Raw genomic sequence first — 21,629 nt, 5'->3', positions numbered from 1 at the left:
TTTTAGTCTACCATACTAGTTATAGAATATGGGCACGTTATTATACAACTCAATTATTCATGCGTAATAGAGGTCATGCAATGGTTTTTAGGGAAGAAGAGGCCCCTAATGTGACGAACAATCCTTTGCCTACTCACAATAATGGGCCAATCATTGGATTGATCTGTGATGATTGGGAATTTGATCCGGCACTGAAAGCCATTGTATCCATTGTCGCGGAAGAAGAGAAATCTAAAACGGTCACCGAACCATGAAAAGTTCCCTGTCAGATGGGAGTCTCGGTAGTCGGTCTTGCTATCATTTATGCGTCCGAATTATTTTAGGGTGTAATCCGGATGTTTTACTTTATTGTCTTACTTTCTGATGTAAACTCTACTATCTTTTAAAATTCAAAGAAATAAAATCAATATTTTATTGTCCATGAATGTCTCTTTTCGTAATCTTGTTATTTTTCTTATTCTCTTATGACATGTTTGCGGATTTTCTGCCCAAATCCTAAAACGTTGTCAAACTTCGAAATACTGAATCAAGAAGCAGAATACGACGAAGATTAGGGTTTTAAGGAAATAAACAAAGAGTTAGAATGGTATGAGAATATGTTAGTATCAGGGGCAGATCTATTCATCACATTCGGGGTGGTACGCCACCCGTAAATTTCTGCAAAAACTCTATGTAAATACATATAAGAAATAGTATATATATTTAAAGTGCCACCTATAGAACAAAAATTGCCAAGGTGCCGGTGGCAAAGGTGCATATTTTCCTAAAGTTGGGCCGCTGGTCAATAGTTCGACTCTAGTTGTTAGCAAATTGTTTTTGGCTTGCAATCAAAAGAGATTTACACTGACACGGCAGACTTCTATTTTAAATGTTTAACTTTTTGTTTCTTTTAGTTTAAGTATAAACTAATAGGATAAAATAATAATAATTTTTTTTTTATAAAATATTTTCTATTAATTAATAAAAAGTTAGAATCCTTTTAGGATCTTTCCCAATCTCCCTAAATCCCAATAAAACAAAAACTCATCCCTTTCGCCACTTTTCCCTGCTTGCTGCTCGGCGTGCTCGTTGCTTCTGCTTCTGCTTCATGCCTTCTCTGATCTGCTTCATCTATGCTCATTTCTAACTGCTCTAGCTTCTACGCCCACCATTGTAAGCTCGCTAAGTTTCTTCCAATTTTTTATCTTTTAACCCTATATGGCTATTACTTTTTTTTTCTCCCCATCCAATATATATTCTTGCTCTGCTTTTGTTGTATTTAATTGGATTTTAGTGTTCTCGCAAACTTTGTTGTCACTGTTTTCGATTTTTTATTGGTAATTTGGTATGCATACATAATCTTTTGTAATATATAATATATGGACTTTAGTTCACTGATTAACAAACCTCCATGGATATGCTTGAAGACTGCTAGAAAAAGAAAGTTGTATCTTATTTTTGTTAAAAGACCTAGTCTTATCTTGTTATCCAAATTTTTATAACTAATTTTTAAGTTCATAATATGGGCTTATGACTCCTCAGATCAGAAAAGCATAAAACAAGTATCTTTTTAATGAAAAAGGCACAACGGAAATATTGAATGATTAGAGACCTATATAGAAGGGGTTGAATTATTTTCATTTACTAAGCTACAAAGAAATCTTCTCACAAGAATGAACTTTTATTTTATAGGAATTGAATTGAGCTAGATAAATTTGTCACGAAGTTGGACCATTCTCAATCAAGTCCTAGTTGTCAATCCTTGAACCAAGCTGGTGCCATTCTCTCCCATCTTATAAACTCGATTCGGGGTCACTTAAAGGTGATCCAGGAGAAAGAATTCCTATTGCTAACTATAACCCTCGAATACGAGATGAAGTGAGGAAACATTACATTTAATAAGGTCCTTGTCAACCTTTCAAGCATCAATTTCCAAAAACTCTAATAGGAGGAAGAATGCGTCAATTTGTACCAAGTGGTTCAATGGTCAATTTCTAAATGATTGGATTATAGTGTAAAGAAAGATATGAAATATTGCTTATGTTGTTATTTGCTCAAAACTGAATTTATTCATGAAAGTGCGGATAAATTTTATACAAAAAATAATTTTTGGGCTTGGAATAATAGTCTTAAAAGATACCATTTACATGTTTGATGATGTTAATAGCGCCCATGATAAATATTTCAAAACCATGCTAGATTTATCAAATCTTCATCAATCAATCCAAGTTGCACTCCGGGAAACCGAAAAATGAGTATCGGATGCGTTTAGAAGTATCAATTGATATGGCAAGACTTCTATTGTTGTATGGATTACTTTTTAGGGGTCATGACAAAAGTAAATCTTCAACAAATCAAGGCCTCTTTTTAGGATTCTTACGATGGTACGGGGATATGCATCCGGATGTTGGAAAAATAATATTAGAGAATGCTCCACAAAATGATACTTTAACTTGCCCTATGATCCAAAAGAATATTATCAATGCTTGTACAAAAGAAACATCAAAAGGCTATAATTTGAGACTTGAATGGAGATTACTTTGGTATATTAGTTGATGAGTCCAAAGATATCTCACACAAAGTATAAATGGCTCTTTTTTGCATTATGTTGATAAGAATAGTGAAGTGGTAGAGTGATTTGTTGGTCTTGTCCACATTAGTGATACATCGACATGCTCATTGAAGGAAGCAATCTACTTTTTACTTTCAGAGCACTCACTAAGTCCATCCCAAATACGTGGACAAGGTTATGATGGAGCTAGTAACATAAGAGGAGAGATAAATGGTCTCAAGACTTTGATTATGAAAGATAGTCCATGGGCATATGACATTCATTGCTTTGCTCATCAGTTACAATTAACACTTGTAGCTATTGCTAAAAAATATTTGGATGTTGAAGACTTCTTTAGCCATGTTACTAACGTGTTGAATATCATTGGAGGATCTTTTAAGTGCTGAGATTTGCTTTGCCATCTTCAAACTGAAAATTTGGAACAATTACTTGAGTCCGATGAAGTTCATACTCGACGAGGACTAAATCAAGAGCGTGAGCTTCAAAGACCAGGTGATACTTGTTGGGGATCATATTTCAAAACATTAGATAATTTTATTGTTATTTTCTCATCTATTGTTCTCGTGCTTGAAGTGATTGAATATGAAGGTTCTACTTTAGATGAGGGAAATCAAGCAAAATATCTTTTGAGTGAGATAATAACATTCAGATTTATTTTTATGCTTCACTTAATGTTGAAAGTGTTGGCAATGTCAAATGTGTTGAACAAGATCTTACAAAAGAGAGATTAAGATATTATTAATGCGGTGGAGTTTCTTAATACTATAAAGAAAAGATTGCAAGATATGAGGGAAATTGGATGGGAATCCTTGCTAGATGATATTTTTTTCATTTTGTAATATGCATGATATCTTATTACCAAGATGGATGAATCCTATTTTCTAGGAAAGTCGAAGCGCAAGCCTTCTGGTGTTTATTATTCACACTACTTGCGTGTTGATGCCTTTTATGCTATGATTGATGTGCCACTTCAAGAACTTAATGCCCGTTTAGATGTAGTGAGTAGTGATTTGCTTTTCGGGATGGCTAACTTGAATCCAAACTAATTCTTTTGCTAATTTTGATTAAGGTAGAATAATGAATTGAGCAAAATGTTATCCAAATGAGTTTAATGAAGTACAAATTCAGAATTTGAGTTATCAACTCGATACTTTCATAATTCATATGCAAGATGGTAATCCAAAGTTCTCCAACTTGCAAGGAATTAGTGATTTGGCAAATGCATTGGTTGAGGCAAATCTTGCGGAGACTTATATGTTTATTTACTTGTGAAATTGACTCTGATTTTACCTATTGATATCGCAATTGTGGAAAGAGCATTCTCATTGATGAAGCATATAAAGAATGAAGAGCGGAATAGCATGGGTGACCAATATTTAAATGATTGTTTAGTTTATTACATAAAGCGTGATGTATTTACCAATGTAAGTAATGATGTCATTATTGACCATTTTCAAAATATGAAAACTCATTGAGGACAATTGTAAATGGATGATGTATATTTATGATATTAGTAATATTATTGAAGGTTTTGTGCTTTCCGTCAAGTAGTTAGAGTTTTTTTTTTCTTTGATCGATTTGTCTATAAGATGAATAGCCCGAACCAAAGCCCAAGTTGATCAAATCGATTAGCTTGGCACTCGAAACCTCCAAATTCTGAATCCATCTCTGGTTAGTATCCTTTCTTGGTAAAAACAGAATCCCTTCTCAAAGTAGGCATCGAGCTTGTTGCTAATTGCTAAATCTTTTCTCATTAACAAAGTTGTTTTTAATATTCCTTGAAGTCACTGAGCTATTCATTGTTTAAAAATAAAAATTATGATCCTATAAAATTTACCTACTGAGTTTGATTTCTCTCATGTATTGTGGCTTTAACAAGCAAAATTGATTATAATTGCTTTAACTGAGGTCTCTTGATATGAATACAAGTAAAATAACTCAATACAAGTGGTTTTAACTTTTAGCTTTTGGTGCAAATCATCTGACCAAAGGCAAACCTTCAGGGTCAAAAATCAAAGGTTTGTTAAACTTTAAGTTCAAGATTAACTCTTATTTCCAAGATCATTGGGTAAATAATAATGTATAGTCGCACACAAAATAGTAATTGAAAAATGTATATTTTTTGTGTATATAACATTATGTATGTTATATATAAAAGTTATACACTTTTTCGATTACCGAATATAAATAGTTTCTGGGGCAGACTAAAAGTGAAAAAAACCCCCAGATTATTTGTGTCACTGATCCAAAATAAAGAAGAAAAACTGCAGGTGCCTACATAAGAAAAAGCCCATAACTTACGATCAGCCGCTTTGAAACTGAGCCCAGGATGAGGTGAACGTCGCCGTTTTAGCGCCGCCCAAGTAAAACCCTGCTGGACAGCAGGAGAAACACACGCTGCAAAAAAAACCTAAACCCTTCAAAACCCCAAAGCAATTGACATCTTCCATCAGAACCTTCTCCTCTCCATCTTCTCATACTCCAATGGCATCGGTCGCTTTTAGAAATCCCAATTCGAAGCGCGTGTTCTCACTCTCTCCACAAATCTATTCGTGCTGTAGAGCAGGATCAGCTTCCACTCAGTTCTCACTCTCAGAGTCGCTAAATGCAAATGAAACTCCCTCTTTTTCTAACCCTTGGTGGAGATCCATGGCCACTTTCACTCGAACGTAAGCTTATTAAAACTTCTAAATGCAGTAACTCATCATTGTAAATTTACTTCTTTCTCCTTAAATGTATAATATTTTTGGTTCCAGATGCTGATTCAGTAACTCAGCATAGTAAATTCGCCACTGTTTTGTGTCACTCCTGCAATTTAAAAAGGATTTAAGTTATATGCACGCTGTAAATAATGTTTACACTGTCACTGCAATTTGACTGGTTACCATATCAGGCTCGATTGGAAGAGTAAAAATCATACACTGTCAGTACACTTAACTTAGACTCATTTAAAAAATGTTCAGCTATATATATTGGCCAAGCCTCCATGACATTATCGTTCTTCTTTAATTCTTATCTATGATAAAAATTCTATTTTGCTTGACTTGTGATGATTTGATCCTTGCTTCCTGCAATGTAGCCATTTTGATTCTTTTAGCTGAATTTTGTCAATGTGTAATTGTATTTTCTGGGTTCCTGCAGAAAACCTCATGTAAACGTGGGAACTATCGGCCACGTTGATCATGGAAAGACTACTCTTACTGCCGCAATTACAAAGGTTAGTTGGTTGATCCTTCCGTATTTATTACTGCCCCCATTTCGTTTTTATGATTGAATTTGAAGGGGACTTGGAGATTAAAATGTTAATTGGATGTGTGTATTATATCTGCGGTAGTGGATAATATATCATAATAAAAAGTATTAATGCAATGATTAAACAGTTAGATACAGCATAGAGAACCATGTCCTTTTGTGTGGTTCCTCTACTTTTTGATATACTTCTTTTATACAGCTGTTAATGCCCTTTGTTAATAAAATGTTATTACCATACAAAAAAAAAAAGAAAAAACAGTTAGTTTGATACAGAAAATTTTATAGCAAAGTTTGAATAGATGACAGGGTTGTGGTAGGATCCCTCCACCCTTAACTAGAGGTCTCAGGTTCGAGCCTTGGGAATGAAAGATATACTGGCAGGGAGCGCTTCCGTCTTTAATGGGCCTTACGTGGTGCGAATCTGGATTAGTCGGGGCCCCAATGGGGTACCGGACATTGGGCAGGAAACCAAAATTAAAAGTTTAATTAGTTAAATGAACTTGAATTCTTGAAATTTATGAAGGTTGTATAGGGTGATATTATTAATACGATGATGTCAAACTTTTTGTGTCTCGTCTTATTACTGTTTCCTTTTTCTTTTCCTCGATCAGTTATGTGAGCTACAATTGCCTGATTAGCACTTGTGCCTTGTATAGGTCCTAGCAGAAGAAGGAAAGGCCAAGGCCGTTGCATTTGATGAAATTGATAAGGCCCCGGAAGAGAAAAAGAGAGGAATTACTATTGCCACAGTAAGGGATATTTTTCCTTCCTTAGTGGGGTTTTATTTCTTAATGCTATTTTGCTTTTAATGCTTGAGCTGATGTATTTGTAGGCCCATGTGGAGTATGAGACGGTTAAAAGACACTATGCTCATGTTGATTGCCCAGGACACGCAGATTATGTTAAGGTGAGATGCAGAACCTACCTATTTTTACTAAGATGCTCTTGTTCAACTTGCTTTATCTGTTTATCATGACTGTTAGATTAGGACTATGTAGTTCTGCTTGTCTGAGTATCAAATAGAAAGCACTCAGCAATTGTGTATCATTTGAAAAGCATTTCACTTACCGTGAAGCCTGTAATTAAGCAACTTTGGTTCGCCTAACATTCAAAGTTTGAATGGACGAATATTGAAATACTCAAAAAAAATTGTATGCTTTATTCTTTTATTATTGAATGTTTATCCAACATAATATGCACTTACGAAGGATTAAAATGTCTTATCAACATTTCGTGGTTGAGAATCGTCTTCTTATAATAGTGTAGATTAGTAGTAATGAAAATAATCAAAATGGAGATTCATAAAGAAAACTTTATGGATTGTATCATAAATATGATGGTTTAATACATTGTCATATGTTGCAAAGTAGAGAGTGTTATATAAATTGGATGGAAGGGCTTGTACGTTTAAAGCATAAAATGTTGTGGCACAATTGAGATAGTGTTAAATTCTTCAGCAGTAATAGAAGAGAGAGAAATTCATCATTCACTTTGTTTTACTAATATTGTGAGAGGATGGTCCCTCAGTCTGCACCACTTTCTCTGATTGAAAAGGTGTGGTTTGACTTTCTCAAAAAAAGAAAAAAAAGGTATGGTTTGATGCAAATAAATAAGTAATGTGAAAAAGCACTACTATTGTGAATATCAAATCCCTTCAGTCCTTTCTTTGTGGGATCTTTGTTTGATTATTTAATGGTTTTTCGTAGATGATAGGAAGACTTCTCACTAATTTCATATTTGAGTGGCCATGGCATAGTCTTATTTAACATTTTCTCAATTGTTCTCTGCTGTCTGAACCAGAAATGAGTAAAGTAATGCCAGTTGGGAGCAACAGTGACAATAAGAGTAGCAAATTATCAAAAAAATTAACAATAAGAAATACAAGTAGCATATATGGTGCACTGTATGGAGGGATGGATGAAGTGGAGGCTTGCCTCTCATGTCTTGTGTGATAAGAAGGTGTCACCAAGACTTAAAGGTAAGTTCTACAGAGTGGTGGTTGGACCGACTATGTTGTATGGGACGGAATGTTGGCCAGTTAAGAACTCCCATGTTCCTGAAGTTGAAGGTAGCGAAAATAAAGATGTTGAGATGGATGTGTGGGCATACCAGGAGAGACAAATCAGGAATGAGGTTATTTGGGATAATGTGGGGGTGGCCCCCGTGGAGGATAAGCTGCGGGAAGTTAGGCTGATATGGTATGGGCATGTGTGGAGGACATCCACGGAGGCACCAGTAAGGAGGTGCGAGAGGTTGCACATGGGGGGTCTAGGGAGGGGTAGAGCGAGACCTAAGAAGTATTGTGAGAGGTTGTTCTTCTTCCTAATACTCCTTCCTCACTTGTGTAGCCACCTTATTTTGTTTCTTGTGGTGATTGATTCTTTGATCGAAGATAAAACATATGGATATATGAAGAATGAAAAAGTTAGTCAAGTTGATGGAAAAATTTGTCAAGTTGCAAATTCTGCATTTTGAGACGTAAAAGATCTTTAACAATCCTTAGCTAAAGATGAATCTGCTTGGCTAGCAAAAACTGACATATTACAAGTCCCTGGGTTCAGTCAATTTTTTTGGTGCTTGATGTTCAAAATATTTCAAGTATCGCAGTAACTTTTTCTCCCCTCTAAAGTTCCGTTTTATTCAATTGCTAATCACCTGTTTTAATCTGTAGAATATGATTACTGGAGCTGCCCAAATGGATGGTGGTATTCTAGTTGTATCCGCTCCTGATGGACCCATGCCACAAACGAAGGAGCATATCTTGCTTGCACGCCAGGTGGATATCTGCATGTATCACTCATGGATTGACCATTGAAATACATAAAGCTACTATATGGTGATTCTAATGTTGCTTTTTCTTATACTCTGCAGGTTGGTGTACCATCACTTGTCTGCTTTTTAAACAAAGTTGATGCTGTTGATGATCCTGAACTGCTGGAACTTGTGGAGATGGAGCTTCGGGGTGCGCCAGCTTTTACATTTTTTGCTTCAGTTGTATTATTACTTCTGCAGAAGCTGAAGTCGTGGTAACTGGCAAGCTGTCATTGCGACTTCGCTATGCTCATTTTCTTACATGAAATTTTCTTTCTTGCAGAACTGCTTAGTTTCTACAAGTTTCCTGGAGATGAAATTCCGATCATTCGTGGTTCAGCTCTTTCTGCTTTACAGGGAACTAACGAAGAAATTGGAAAGAAAGCTATTTTAAAGTTAATGGAAGCTGTAGATGAATATATTCCTGATCCAGTGCGTCAGCTTGACAAACCATTCTTAATGCCAGTAGAAGATGTATTCTCAATTCAGGTAATCTGATATTCTACTAGCTCATGCTTAGCCGGAGATTTCAAAAACTATATTGCCCTTCTTGGACTAATAAAAAAACTATATTGCTCTTTTCATTTTTCTTTCTGGTCTCTGAAATTATACTTCATTTCAATTCAAAGTTATCTCTAATTGTCAGTGGGCTGTCTATGCATATGCTTTTACAACCTTTAAAACCAGTGAATAGCAGTCTTATGTTTTTGGAGATAACTCAAAAGGCTAGTATGACTGGGATTGTTCTTGTCCTTCTTGGAGGAAAATGCTGTGCTCTCTTCAGTGCTGAAAATACCATATACTCGTGCAAACCGTTATTTCTTCAGTGTGTCCTTTATACTGTGATGGCATCCTCCATGTTGCTTATTTTAGAACAATCCTCTTGCTCCAAACAAAGTAGAAAAAGAAAAATTCTGCTAGCGTTCGCAGTCCATCTTTCGACTTAAAGAGGAAAAAACAAATTAATGCTTGAACCTTGTCTCTAATGTACTAATCATTTGCTGTTAATGTTTTGAAGGGACGTGGAACTGTTGCTACTGGCCGTGTTGAACAGGGACAAATAAAAGTTGGAGATGATGTGGAGATCTTAGGGCTGATGCAGGTTAGCTGTGTTCTTATTCTATTACCTATTTTATTTAGGCGGAGGATATATTGGTTCATAATGCGACTCAGATTTCTAGTGCTAATGATCTAGAGTTGGTTCTCCCTTTTCTATCTGGTTACATGGAATCCTGAGGACGACTGACGCGATGCCTGATCATTAGCCACGTTAATTTCATTTAACACGAAATTAAATTTTAAGAATAAGTTACATAAGATACACCCTATTAGTGCATAGTTAGATTTTTGGACCCCCAATAATAACAAGTTTAGGTTGTGGTAACTACTATTATAATGCTGAAGATGCTTGGTTTAATCTTAACTTGCTGTGAAGCTTTGACAATTGTGTTTTGTTATTTGGTTGATTATTGCCGGTATGTGTTAAATTATATTATTGTGCTTTGGTATTAGAATTATGATTATGCTTTTTGTAGCATGTCCGTATAATCTGTTTTGTTTCATAGGGCAATTTAAAATCTACAGTGACTGGTGTTGAAATGTTCAAGAAGATCTTGGATCATGGACAAGTAAGTATCTGAGTCATTCCATATGGCTTTTTAAGAGCTGTTTTCATACATCACTTATTGTTTACTTTTATACTGTTTTATTTCTTACTTAGGCTGGCGATAATGTCGGGCTTCTTCTCCGTGGATTGAAACGAGAAGATATTACGCGAGGAATGGTCAGTCAGAATTTACCACTCTCCGTGTTATTTGACTGCGTTTTTATGTTAGGTTGTTGTAAGAGAGTTGTTTACCTGTAAAAAGTTGAAAAGTTTCCTCCTGTTTTTATTCCTGTTTTACATTTTCCATTGGCTGCTTGCTTGTTTCTCCTTGTTACATTTATTAAAGTAGCTTGTTATCCTGATAGAACTGCACAATTTTTGTTACGTTGTTTCTATTTACCTTGGGGTACTTGTTCAAATCTGATAATGTGATGTTTCATGAAGTCAGAAGTCTGCTATATTAACTAAATAATGTAACTACATACATGTGTATTTTCAAGCATCCTATACTGCATATTGTTTATAGGTGATTGCAAAGCCTGGTAGTGTGAAAACGTACAAGAAATTCGAGGCAGAGATATACGTACTAACAAAGGATGAAGGTGGTCGCCACACTGCTTTTTTCTCAAATTATAGGCCTCAGTTCTACCTGAGGACTGCTGATATTACTGGTAAAGTGGAGTTGCCTGAAAACGTCAAGATGGTTATGCCGGGGGATAACGTTACTGCTACTTTCGAGCTGATATCTCCAGTTCCTCTTGACGCAGGTCAGTATATTCTGTAGCTCCTTTTGCAATTTTGCTTCTCTGTTGAGTAAAGGTTCCTCCCCAGTTGCTGTAGTTATTCTTCTTTTTTCTCCCCTTGGAGTTGCATAGTGATACTATTTTCAAGTTGCCTTCCTGTTAACCGTGATGTACATCGAAATCCATTTATTACATAGCTTTTTTAATTTAATTCTGCCTACAAGGTGCAAGATTTTGGTTTATATTGCAACTTAGCATTGAATCTTTTTTCTTCTTTTTCCCTTTGTTGGTCAAAGCGATTGTTCAAGAAATTAGAGCCAAATGTTGTTTCTATGGTCTTTGCGTCTAGAAAAAATAAACTGATACATTCAGTGTCACTGATTATATGGCTAGATGGCGTTGGACTTGCGTTCGTTTTAATTTCGAGTAGAATTGTTCTCCTGCCCACATGTATCAAATGCTGAGTAGAGCATACCCAGTATGTGAGGCTGCCACAGTTTCGAAATTAAGGGCAGTTATTTAGTTATATGCTGACTCTTTGGCTGCATTGTCGTTTTTGTTTAGAAGTTTCAACGTGCTTCAATCGCAATAATAAGGCAGAATACATAGGTAGCCCCCTAAACTTGGCCATTTTTTTCATTTGGACACCTAAACTAAGGGTAGTACCTATTGAGCACTTTAAGTTGAGATAAATTGTGTCAATTAGACACACACTGCTGACATGGCAGTGTGTATAACACACCACTTGTGTTGAGCACGTGAGAAGAAGCAGATTCCCTTTTTCTATTTTGCTTCAATCTCCTTCTTCCTCCTTTGTGCTGCGCCATCTCCACCACTATAACAGTTGCTTCACCACCGTCATGCTTCCTCCACCACTATGCTAATCAGAGACCTTTCAAATTCAATCCAGTGACCAGAAAATTACAGTCAACACTAATTTTTTCTTAAGAATACACTTTACATTCAATTAAAAAATGGTCAATTAGGAATGAGATAGGCGTTGACCGTCGCATCGCCACCACACCACCACCGCAAAGCCAAAGCCCCAACCAAAACTCACCTGAGGACATAACGGGCACTAATAGGCCTGTGCAGGACAATTGTAAGCAGTGATGGAGGCTCGCGATTTTTGGACAAAGCTACTCAAACACCCTTCTGGTGAGGGAACTACTGGGATAATAGTAGGTTTGGTTGCTACTAGTAGGGGTAGTATATATTGGGAGAAGGCCTTCTCAAACATCACTATTTTCAGATTTAAAAAAAGAAGAAAAGAGCAGCAACAACAATCCATCGATGATGTAGAGAAGATGACAAATCCATAAGTACTTGCTGAAAATTTGCAACGGATGGCAGCTGAAAATATAATGGTTAATCAGAAAGAGTTGTTGAGTTGTGAGCTCTCAAATCTCGGCTGTAATTCCAATAGCTCCGGCGGTGTTCACTGGGAAAATGATGGTGGAAAAAGTGACGAGTCTTGTCCTTCAATTTTGGTTTTTTTCTTTAGTGACGTGTTTTTTTCTTATTGGTCCTGCTTGCCACGTTGGCAGCAAGTGAAATACACACTTTAGTTTGCTTGAACTTCAAAATATGTGTCTAGTTGACACAATTTGTGTTCCAATTAAAGTGCTCAATAGGTACTACCCATAGTTTAGGTGTTCAAATGAAAAAAAGGGCCAAGTTTAAGGGTCTGCCTATGCATTCTGCCCAATAATAAGGTCATGTGAAATTGTATGAATGCCGCATCATATTATGCATGTTTATGTGCTTAAGGATGGATATCTTAGTTTTCCTAGACATCTGATTGTTATTCATTGATGGAATAAGTATTTCTTCGAGTCTCCTTTCTGCATTTAATTACGACTTCTTGTAAAAAGAACATATTTGAATAGTAGACATCTGAGTGTTTCTATTCCATCTACCTGTAACTTTTCAGGACAAAGATTTGCCCTGAGGGAGGGTGGCAGAACGGTTGGTGCTGGGGTTGTTTCCAAGGTGCTGAGCTGAGGTTCGAGGAAAATGCAAACTTACGTTTCAGTCTGGTTTTGTCTCAAGAGGGGTTGACGAAGGAAAATTATATTGCTGCTTGCGGAAATACAACACACGTGACGATTGCTAATGTGGTCATCATTTGACGCAAATATTTTTTTCCTGTTGCAATGGTGAGAGAATCCATGTGTCTTGAAATTGAATATATTGGAGGAAGGAGTCCACTTTGTAGCATCTTACAGTTCATAATTAAGCAGTAATTGCTCTAAATAATAAACATATTGGTGTAGTGAACTATGGTTTTTTGCATTGACGAGGAGCTACATGCTAATTGCTTTGTGACACAATTGTACTAGGCAATAATTCGCAATATCGAACTGTTTGCTTGCATTCTCTCAGATTAGCCTGAACTACTGTTGATTACAATCTTGTGTAGTACCAGAAACTTAGGCGACAGTAGCGCAGAAGTGAGATGAACCTCCATCTTAGATTATCCAAAAACTACTTCTTGGAAGCCCTATACTGATCAGTGTTTTTAAGTTTTTTATTTCAGAAAACGGGAGTTGTATGCAGTGCCATTGAATCCTTCATAGGAAGATCCCTTAATCATCTTGGCATCTCAATTAATTAGGAATAAACCACTTCAGGAATATAGTTGGATTGAGAAGGCAATCATGGTATTGTCAAGACTCAAGAATATGCAGCCTGAAGGGAAAAGATGTTTACCTTATAAGCACAACCTTTTGTGGCCTCAAAATAAGTTATGCAACTTCGTCTGAATGTATTAAAACTAGGCTCCTGAATATAATGTCAAAACTCTTTCTTATGGTCCCAATAGCTCAAAACTCTTGTGCTCACCTTATTCAAATCATTTTACAAGACAACCCGCTACAACACAAACTGATGAGCAGAAAAAGCTTGAGCTATGTTACTCACTACATATATATTTGGTGCAGTTAAAATCCATTTCCGTCTGCTCAGATACTATATTACAATTGGACGTCCCAAAACCAGCTACTACTAATATCATCCCCAAGTTGCCCTGATCTTTACACTCTAAATCTTGTGTTCTTGAAATCAAGCAAGCCTCAGCACTACAACTGCTAACAAAGTTGCAGCTCTGAAGTAGATTTCCTTCACATTTTTGTCCAGATTATTCATCATGTCCTCTTCTACCATATCCAACTTGCCTGGACTTCTGTTGATTACAACAACGGTGTCCCTCAAATTATTGACAGCCCAAGAGAGCCATACAAGTCCAAGGCCTAAACCAGTGTTCAACAGTTTAGGTGTAGAGAAGGCAATTCTACCACAAGCTAGTTTGCAGGCAACAGAGAAAAGGACAGCTATGCCGGTTCCAGCAATGCTAGCTGAGAACTTGGTCAGAATGTAAGGTAGTTGAGGCCCCGATTTCTTCAATGAAAGTATTGCAGTTTTCCCATGCCGTTTCTTGTCAACCATTATGGACAGAAGGCTTTCGCATGCATGGAGATAATTGTTTCTGTAAATATCTTGCTCTTTAACTGCCTTTTTGTTGCTTCTTTTCTGGGTTGATGTCTGGTACTTAGTTTTCTGAGGACTGTAAGAAAGTATAAATATGTGAGAGAGGATGATTTTCCCTGTGGAAGCATAAACTAGAATAGCACGAAATTTAATGCTCATGCAACAGATTGCTGCTGAAACTTTTTTCCTCCTATAAATATGCCAAGTACAGCAAACACCTCACATGGCTCAAATTCATTTAAAAAGTGTCTGAAAATTGTGATAAGGCTCCTATATCCTTGAATCCATTTCCCTCTTCATTATGTGCAGTAACTATGAATGCTTCCAGCAGAAATATGCAAGTCATTGTGAGGTGGTTTTGTTAGACGTTTCAAGTAGAGATACAGCTCCACGACCAAAGACAGAACTACTGCAGAGTTGAGAATCAATTAGCCTAATATGAAAACCTAGATCATACATCCATCTGAACATATGCTTCCATAGTTTATCTCCATAATAATAAACTCTTTTTCTTTGTCCAATTACCTTATTTAGCTATTTTTTTCTTACTTAACATATTCCGCTAACATTTGTTCTCTAAGATTTGAGGTCAGCTTAGAGTTACCAGTCAAATAATCATCAAAAATGATCAAAAAAGTGAAACTTCAAATCATAGATTAAATGTATCTATGAATTAGATTTCCATATTAAAACATCATTAGATAAAAAAACATAGCTAAGAAAACAAAGTACATGTGAAATTTCACGTGAGATGCATAAGATACCTGCTTATAGATGCTGCATTCACGTCAAGCTTCTGAGCAGAACTTTCACCTTTAGCCTTTGACATTCTGCATCTGCACAGCAAACAACTTAAGTTAAACCTTGAGGGGCTACAGTCAATCTATCAAACAAAGATGCAACATTTTCAGTTCTAAACAAAACTTTTAGTTTGGTGAATAGCTAACCTCACTAGTCAGTGACAGCTATTTCTTGCATACAGAAATACTATTCTAGAGCAAATGACTGAACATGACTGAAAAAGCACCCCTGGTGCCCATTTAAGCCTAGGTCAAAGGGGCAGAAAGCCAGTTGCTAATAGCACCCATTCGGTACATCCCCAATCTCACAAAATTGATCATCCTTTGACCTTTTGTCTAACCAACTTCTGAAGCATAACATATCATAATTTCACCTCTCTAAACTATAGTTCAAACCAACAGATTCTGATAACTCCTTGACAAGTATAAAGCTGGCTCATTGCGCCTATGATGAAGCAAGCTTAAAATAGTTTCATTACATATAGATCGCAACAACTAGTAAAACACCTCCTACAACCCATCTCAACACGCAAGAAGCATCTACAAGGAGATGCAAGTCTTGAACCCTCAGCATAGCACCTCAGGGTAAATGGACATAAACCAGGGTATTTTGGGCACGCAATCCTATAGGATCAAATGGTTACATGCTCAGATTCTTATCTTTGCCTAATATAATCACCTCGGTTTTAGGATTGCTGCTGAAACTTTTTTCCTCCTATAAATATGCCAAGTACAGCAAACACCTCACATGGCTCAAATTCATTTAAAAAGTGTCTGAAAATTGTGATAAGGCTCCTATATCCTTGAATCCATTTCCCTCTTCATTATGTGCAGTAACTATGAATGCTTCCAGCAGAAATATGCAAGTCATTGTGAGGTGGTTTTGTTAGACGTTTCAAGTAGAGATACAGCTCCACGACCAAAGACAGAACTACTGCAGAGTTGAGAATCAATTAGCCTAATATGAAAACCTAGATCATACATCCATCTGAACATATGCTTCCATAGTTTATCTCCATAATAATAAACTCTTTTTCTTTGTCCAATTACCTTATTTAGCTATTTTTTTCTTACTTAACATATTCCGCTAACATTTGTTCTCTAAGATTTGAGGTCAGCTTAGAGTTACCAGTCAAATAATCATCAAAAATGATCAAAAAAGTGAAACTTCAAATCATAGATTAAATGTATCTATGAATTAGATTTCCATATTAAAACATCATTAGATAAAAAAACATAGCTAAGAAAACAAAGTACATGTGAAATTTCACGTGAGATGCATAAGATACCTGCTTATAGATGCTGCATTCACGTCAAGCTTCTGAGCAGAACTTTCACCTTTAGCCTTTGACATTCTGCATCTGCACAGCAAACAACTTAAGTTAAACCTTGAGGGGCTACAGTCAATCTATCAAACAAAGATGCAACATTTTCAGTTCTAAACAAAACTTTTAGTTTGGTGAATAGCTAACCTCACTAGTCAGTGACAGCTATTTCTTGCATACAGAAATACTATTCTAGAGCAAATGACTGAACATGACTGAAAAAGCACCCCTGGTGCCCATTTAAGCCTAGGTCAAAGGGGCAGAAAGCCAGTTGCTAATAGCACCCATTCGGTACATCCCCAATCTCACAAAATTGATCATCCTTTGACCTTTTGTCTAACCAACTTCTGAAGCATAACATATCATAATTTCACCTCTCTAAACTATAGTTCAAACCAACAGATTCTGATAACTCCTTGACAAGTATAAAGCTGGCTCATTGCGCCTATGATGAAGCAAGCTTAAAATAGTTTCATTACATATAGATCGCAACAACTAGTAAAACACCTCCTACAACCCATCTCAACACGCAAGAAGCATCTACAAGGAGATGCAAGTCTTGAACCCTCAGCATAGCACCTCAGGGTAAATGGACATAAACCAGGGTATTTTGGGCACGCAATCCTATAGGATCAAATGGTTACATGCTCAGATTCTTATCTTTGCCTAATATAATCACCTCGGTTTTAGGACCTCTAACTGAATTAGGACATCTTTACACTTCTAAACTAGTTTGTACACTCCTTTGGTTAATCAGTGCATATGTATGATCCTTTCCCGTAGTCCTTTGGCTATTATCATCTTGATAGCATCATTGTAATTATGACTTGGGATGATATATGCCAAGTATATATCCGTTCATAATGGTAGAGGTTTTCCTTTTAACTCTCTAACTATTTCTCATTCAAAGTAAGTGTGTGATTGTTGTTGTTATTATTTCTCTTATATTTAGTGACAAACTTTGTACAACGGCAGACCTAAGGTATGCAGAGAGGAAAGAATGCATTTATGGGCTACACTGTTCACAATCAAGAAGAGTAATACAGAAGAGAAAGGTCGAACAAGTTCTATTTCAATAAGATGAACACATGAACGGGAAAAGACTTGTCATATCCACCCAACTTAATAAAAACTTTAGAAGAGGTGTTAAGCAAAAGGAAAACTATTGCTACCTGTCAAAGTAAGGAACCAGCATCGCTTGCTTTGTGCATTTCATTGAGTCCTTTGACAAGTAGAACTCAGAGATAATAGCAAGTATGTCCTTCATCTCAACCCTGGCACTAGCACCATTAACTAATAGAGGCCTATTAGAATGAAGTGTTTTCCTGAGTCCTAGGTCGCTTACCGCATTTAAAGAAGGTTCCCAGAGGTGGAGTGAACAACTTGGATAAACAAGAGATGGCTGAGACATAGCATCATGAGACTGTTGTTCAAGATAAGAAGCAAATTGTTGTCGATGCATGTCCACCGCATGTGCCAGTGGCCCCACAAGATCAAAGAGTATAGACGTATCTATTCCACCGCTTTCTGCATCATTTGAACCAGACATGAGGTACTTCCAAATCTTCTCCTGCCTTGTGCATTGTTCAGCAATACCAAAGCTGAAGAGCACCGAGTTCAACTGAGTGTCTGCGGGAAAAGATAGGCGTCATCAGCATATGCAGTATTTAAAAGATTTGAGCAGTTTCATGAACAATAATGGATTCAGTCTAAGATCATCACTAAATTAAAACTCAAAATTTAAGAGGAAGTGTGAGTTATGAACCTTGCACATCTACGAGTTCTGGCCGCCTAATAGTTGATTGGATTCTGACAAAGTGATTGCCCGCCAATAACATACTAATTGGTTTCCATAAATCCAGTCTCTGATTCACCTTTAGGCTAGCACAACTTAACTTCACCATATCTTGGGTTGCTCCAGGACTGGGAAGAAAAGGGAGACTTTCCTGCAATAAGAAAGAAAGGATAATGTTTAAGTAGTTCGGGGGTCAATTGATCAGTGTAGACCACTCTTTACAGGTCACTCATCATTTCTTCAATAATAGAGACGAATATTTATCAGCAGAAGGGCTTGAATACACAAGGAAGCATAAAATTAAAGAAGTTCAGAAATACTTAAGCGACTTCAAGTGCAAGTCACTTTGAACCCAGCATTACACCAGATCCATAAACGATTAGAACTCTAATTGCAATATGCTCCTAGTCCTAGGACTGGAGTAGGACAACAAGATGATAAGCACAGGATATCTTCCTTTAGAGCTGGATAATAAGTGTTACAACAACTTTTGATTGCACTCCAGGCTTGAAGGAAGCAAGGAAGAAAAGAAAATAGCATTACTCATCTTTTCATGTCAACCACCTTAGCATATTCTGGAATCTAAAAATGGAAGCAGAAAGATGTGTGTGTGTGTGTGTATGTTTGCGCGTGTCTGTGTATTATTATAACAATAATTGTTAATAATCTGTACATATATTTAAGAGGTGTACCCGCTACCGGATTCTATCTGCCACCTGACCCCGAAAGAGGAACCGTGAGTCTATGACTGGACTCATTAACACCATCTAATTCCGTCACTTTAATAAAAGAAGGATGATCTAGATCAAACTACATCATCCAATCTAACTTGTTAGAGATGATCATATTATTATCCCGTATCAAATTACATAAACCCATTTACCCTAAGCCCGGAGGTTTGGACAGAAACAAAAAGACATTAACACAAAAATCAGCCACAATAAGAGAGCACATACTATCAATCAATCAACTATGCCTCAATTCTAAACAAAGTTGGGATCAACTACATGAATCCTCCATAACCATTCCGCTCTACTCGAGCCCAAATCATACCAATACTACTTTGCTTATAAACAGTACCAGCCAAAGTAAACTTCGACAAAAGAATTGTTTTCACGAACACACATAACAATAACAACAACTACTAAGCCTCGATCCCAAACAAGTAGGGGTCGGCTATATGAATTCTTCACTCTTTCTTTACTAACCACGTTACTCTATTTAAATCATCTCATGCCAACATTATGCAAATACAAATAATTTACAAATTATTTTCACCAACACACACCAAGAACAAAATCAAATACCTACAAAACATACAAAGTTGAAAGCTTTACCTTGGAAAACCTGCTTATGCCCTGTTCTGGGGGGAATAAAAGCCAAGGCGGATAGCCATGAGAAGCCATAAGACAAGTTTCAGCCATTTTTGAGAGAAACCCAGTTCAGAAACCTCTTTGTCTAAAGTTTCTGATCCTAAAATCTCTCTTCTTTAAGCTTTAATTTGATAGTCACAGCATATGGGGCTTATCCTGCTACTCACCGCAAGTTCCCTAAGATTTTATTGCAATTTGGTGGTTTTAGAAATTTGAAGCCTGTGGCGTGATTGGCCTTTGAGAATTTTGGTGGGTTACATCTTTGGGCTTTGGTTGGATTCTTGAATCAAGACAAGAATAATAGGTTTCGACTTTTTCTATATTTTGGATTCTTCTGGGACCTCCGTCTGTGGTGGTAGTTTCAGCTACCACCCGATTGAAAGATTGTTTGGTTTTAATGGGATGATCACAGCCGCCAAAATTCTTAAATCATTTTCATAATTTGCTTGCCACACAAATTACGGTAGCAAGTAATCAAGTGATGTCCTTATCAAAGTCAAACAGAGCGTACACAATGTGGCTTAATACTTTCTGCAAAGTATATCATATTTGAGAAAATGACAAAATAATCTCTTATGTTTAGAGTAGATTCAAAATAATTCCTTAAATATATTCATAGACAGTTTGGTCCTTTAAGTTTGTTATAAGTCTGCACTTTTGATCTCCGTCTAATATTTAACAAACTCTGGCGGTTAAATTTAGTGAAAATACTGAGAAATAAGATTTAACCATAAAAAGCGGAAAAATTCGGTCAGATCTCAAAATTATAACACACACTAGAAATAGATTTAAAAAATATCAAAAATTACACCTAAAAAGTTGCACCAAACTACATTATGCTGCCTTCCCTCTCTTTCCCTCTCTATATATACTCGTTTATAAGGGACACAATTTAACATGATTACTGCTTTACACTCTTTTTTCAGGTGTGGCTTCTTATTCCTAAACGCAGTAGGCCACACGAATAGTCGAACAAATGAGAGGTTGTCGACGAAGGGGTCAAAGGTTGCGCAAGACCCCTTCAACTTCGCCCCGCGTGTTAGCTTGCTTGTATTATTGCTCGCATGTCTAACCTGCTTTCTAGCAAGTGCTACCCTAACCTAGCTAGCGCTTGCAAGATTATTGGAACAAGGTTTCGACAACGTGAAGCAGTGCGGTAACACTTCTCCTTCAGAAGTAAGAAAAAGGACTTCAGCCCCATCTTGACGAGCAACACCATCAAAGTACATCTTCCATGATGGAAGAATTTGGACCACAAGCACATTTTCATCAAGCGGTCAAAAAATTCCCATTTGGCAGGTATTGGGTCAAAGATTACTAGATCAAAATAGCCAAAACTAAAAAAAATAACACCTCCAAATGTTAGTTCAGGTTCAATCTTTTTTTTCCTCATAATTCTTGTTAAATTTAAGGCAGAATAACCTAGTAAATATTTGTATTTATGCTCTCGTTTGTCTTCCCGATCCCTGTATACAATGAGGTTTCATTGAGACACTTATAATTGTTCAAAGTCAGTATTTTGAGCCCCTTTGACCATTGATCATGCATATGTGACAACTTAATTGCTGAGTTGTACAAAATGCGTATATTTCACGTGTACAAAGAGCGTGATTATAAAAATTTAGAATAATTTTTTCTTTTAAAAAAAATTAAATAAACATAGTAAATTTCTTTCTCTGTTTTACCCCCCCCCCCTTTTTTCTCTTATCCCTCCCCCTTCCCGTCTTCTCCAGCCCTTCTCCCATTCAATTTCTTTTTCTTTTTCTCCCCCTCCCTTCTCCATTTCTTTTTTCTTCCCTTTCGTTCTTTCCCCAGCACGTTCCCCATTTCTTTCTTTTTGTTCAAAATATTTTTGATAGATCTGATTTTCTTTTGCATAATCTA

General features: G+C 36.6%; 2 protein-coding genes across 2 annotated transcripts; one reads left to right on the top strand and one right to left on the bottom strand.

The window, feature by feature from the left end:
* Nucleotides 1–4,792: 4,792 nt before the first annotated feature.
* On the top strand, nucleotides 4,793–13,243 carry LOC107813892 (elongation factor Tu, mitochondrial). Its single transcript, XM_016639208.2, has 12 exons — nucleotides 4,793–5,220; nucleotides 5,693–5,768; nucleotides 6,460–6,552; nucleotides 6,636–6,710; nucleotides 8,475–8,579; nucleotides 8,675–8,765; nucleotides 8,898–9,103; nucleotides 9,633–9,716; nucleotides 10,180–10,242; nucleotides 10,335–10,397; nucleotides 10,747–10,987; nucleotides 12,897–13,243. The coding sequence occupies exons 1-12, from the start codon at nucleotides 5,036–5,038 to the stop codon at nucleotides 12,965–12,967; spliced, it is 1,353 nt and encodes a 450-aa protein (XP_016494694.1). The 5' UTR covers nucleotides 4,793–5,035; the 3' UTR covers nucleotides 12,968–13,243.
* Nucleotides 13,244–13,690: 447 nt separating this feature from the next.
* On the bottom strand, nucleotides 13,691–20,237 carry LOC107813893 (uncharacterized). The gene is made up of 6 exons (XM_016639209.2): nucleotides 19,710–20,237; nucleotides 18,343–18,523; nucleotides 17,750–18,206; nucleotides 16,542–16,613; nucleotides 15,217–15,288; nucleotides 13,691–14,528 (listed from the first exon to the last, which is right to left on the bottom strand). The coding sequence occupies exons 1-6, from the start codon at nucleotides 19,794–19,796 to the stop codon at nucleotides 14,027–14,029; spliced, it is 1,371 nt and encodes a 456-aa protein (XP_016494695.2). The 5' UTR covers nucleotides 19,797–20,237; the 3' UTR covers nucleotides 13,691–14,026.
* Nucleotides 20,238–21,629: the final 1,392 nt, after the last annotated feature.

The sequence above is a fragment of the Nicotiana tabacum genome, chromosome 22 (genome assembly GCF_000715075.1).
Source record: "Nicotiana tabacum cultivar K326 chromosome 22, ASM71507v2, whole genome shotgun sequence".
NCBI lineage: Eukaryota > Viridiplantae > Streptophyta > Magnoliopsida > Solanales > Solanaceae > Nicotiana > Nicotiana tabacum.
This window is presented reverse-complemented; position numbering and strand designations above follow the sequence as displayed.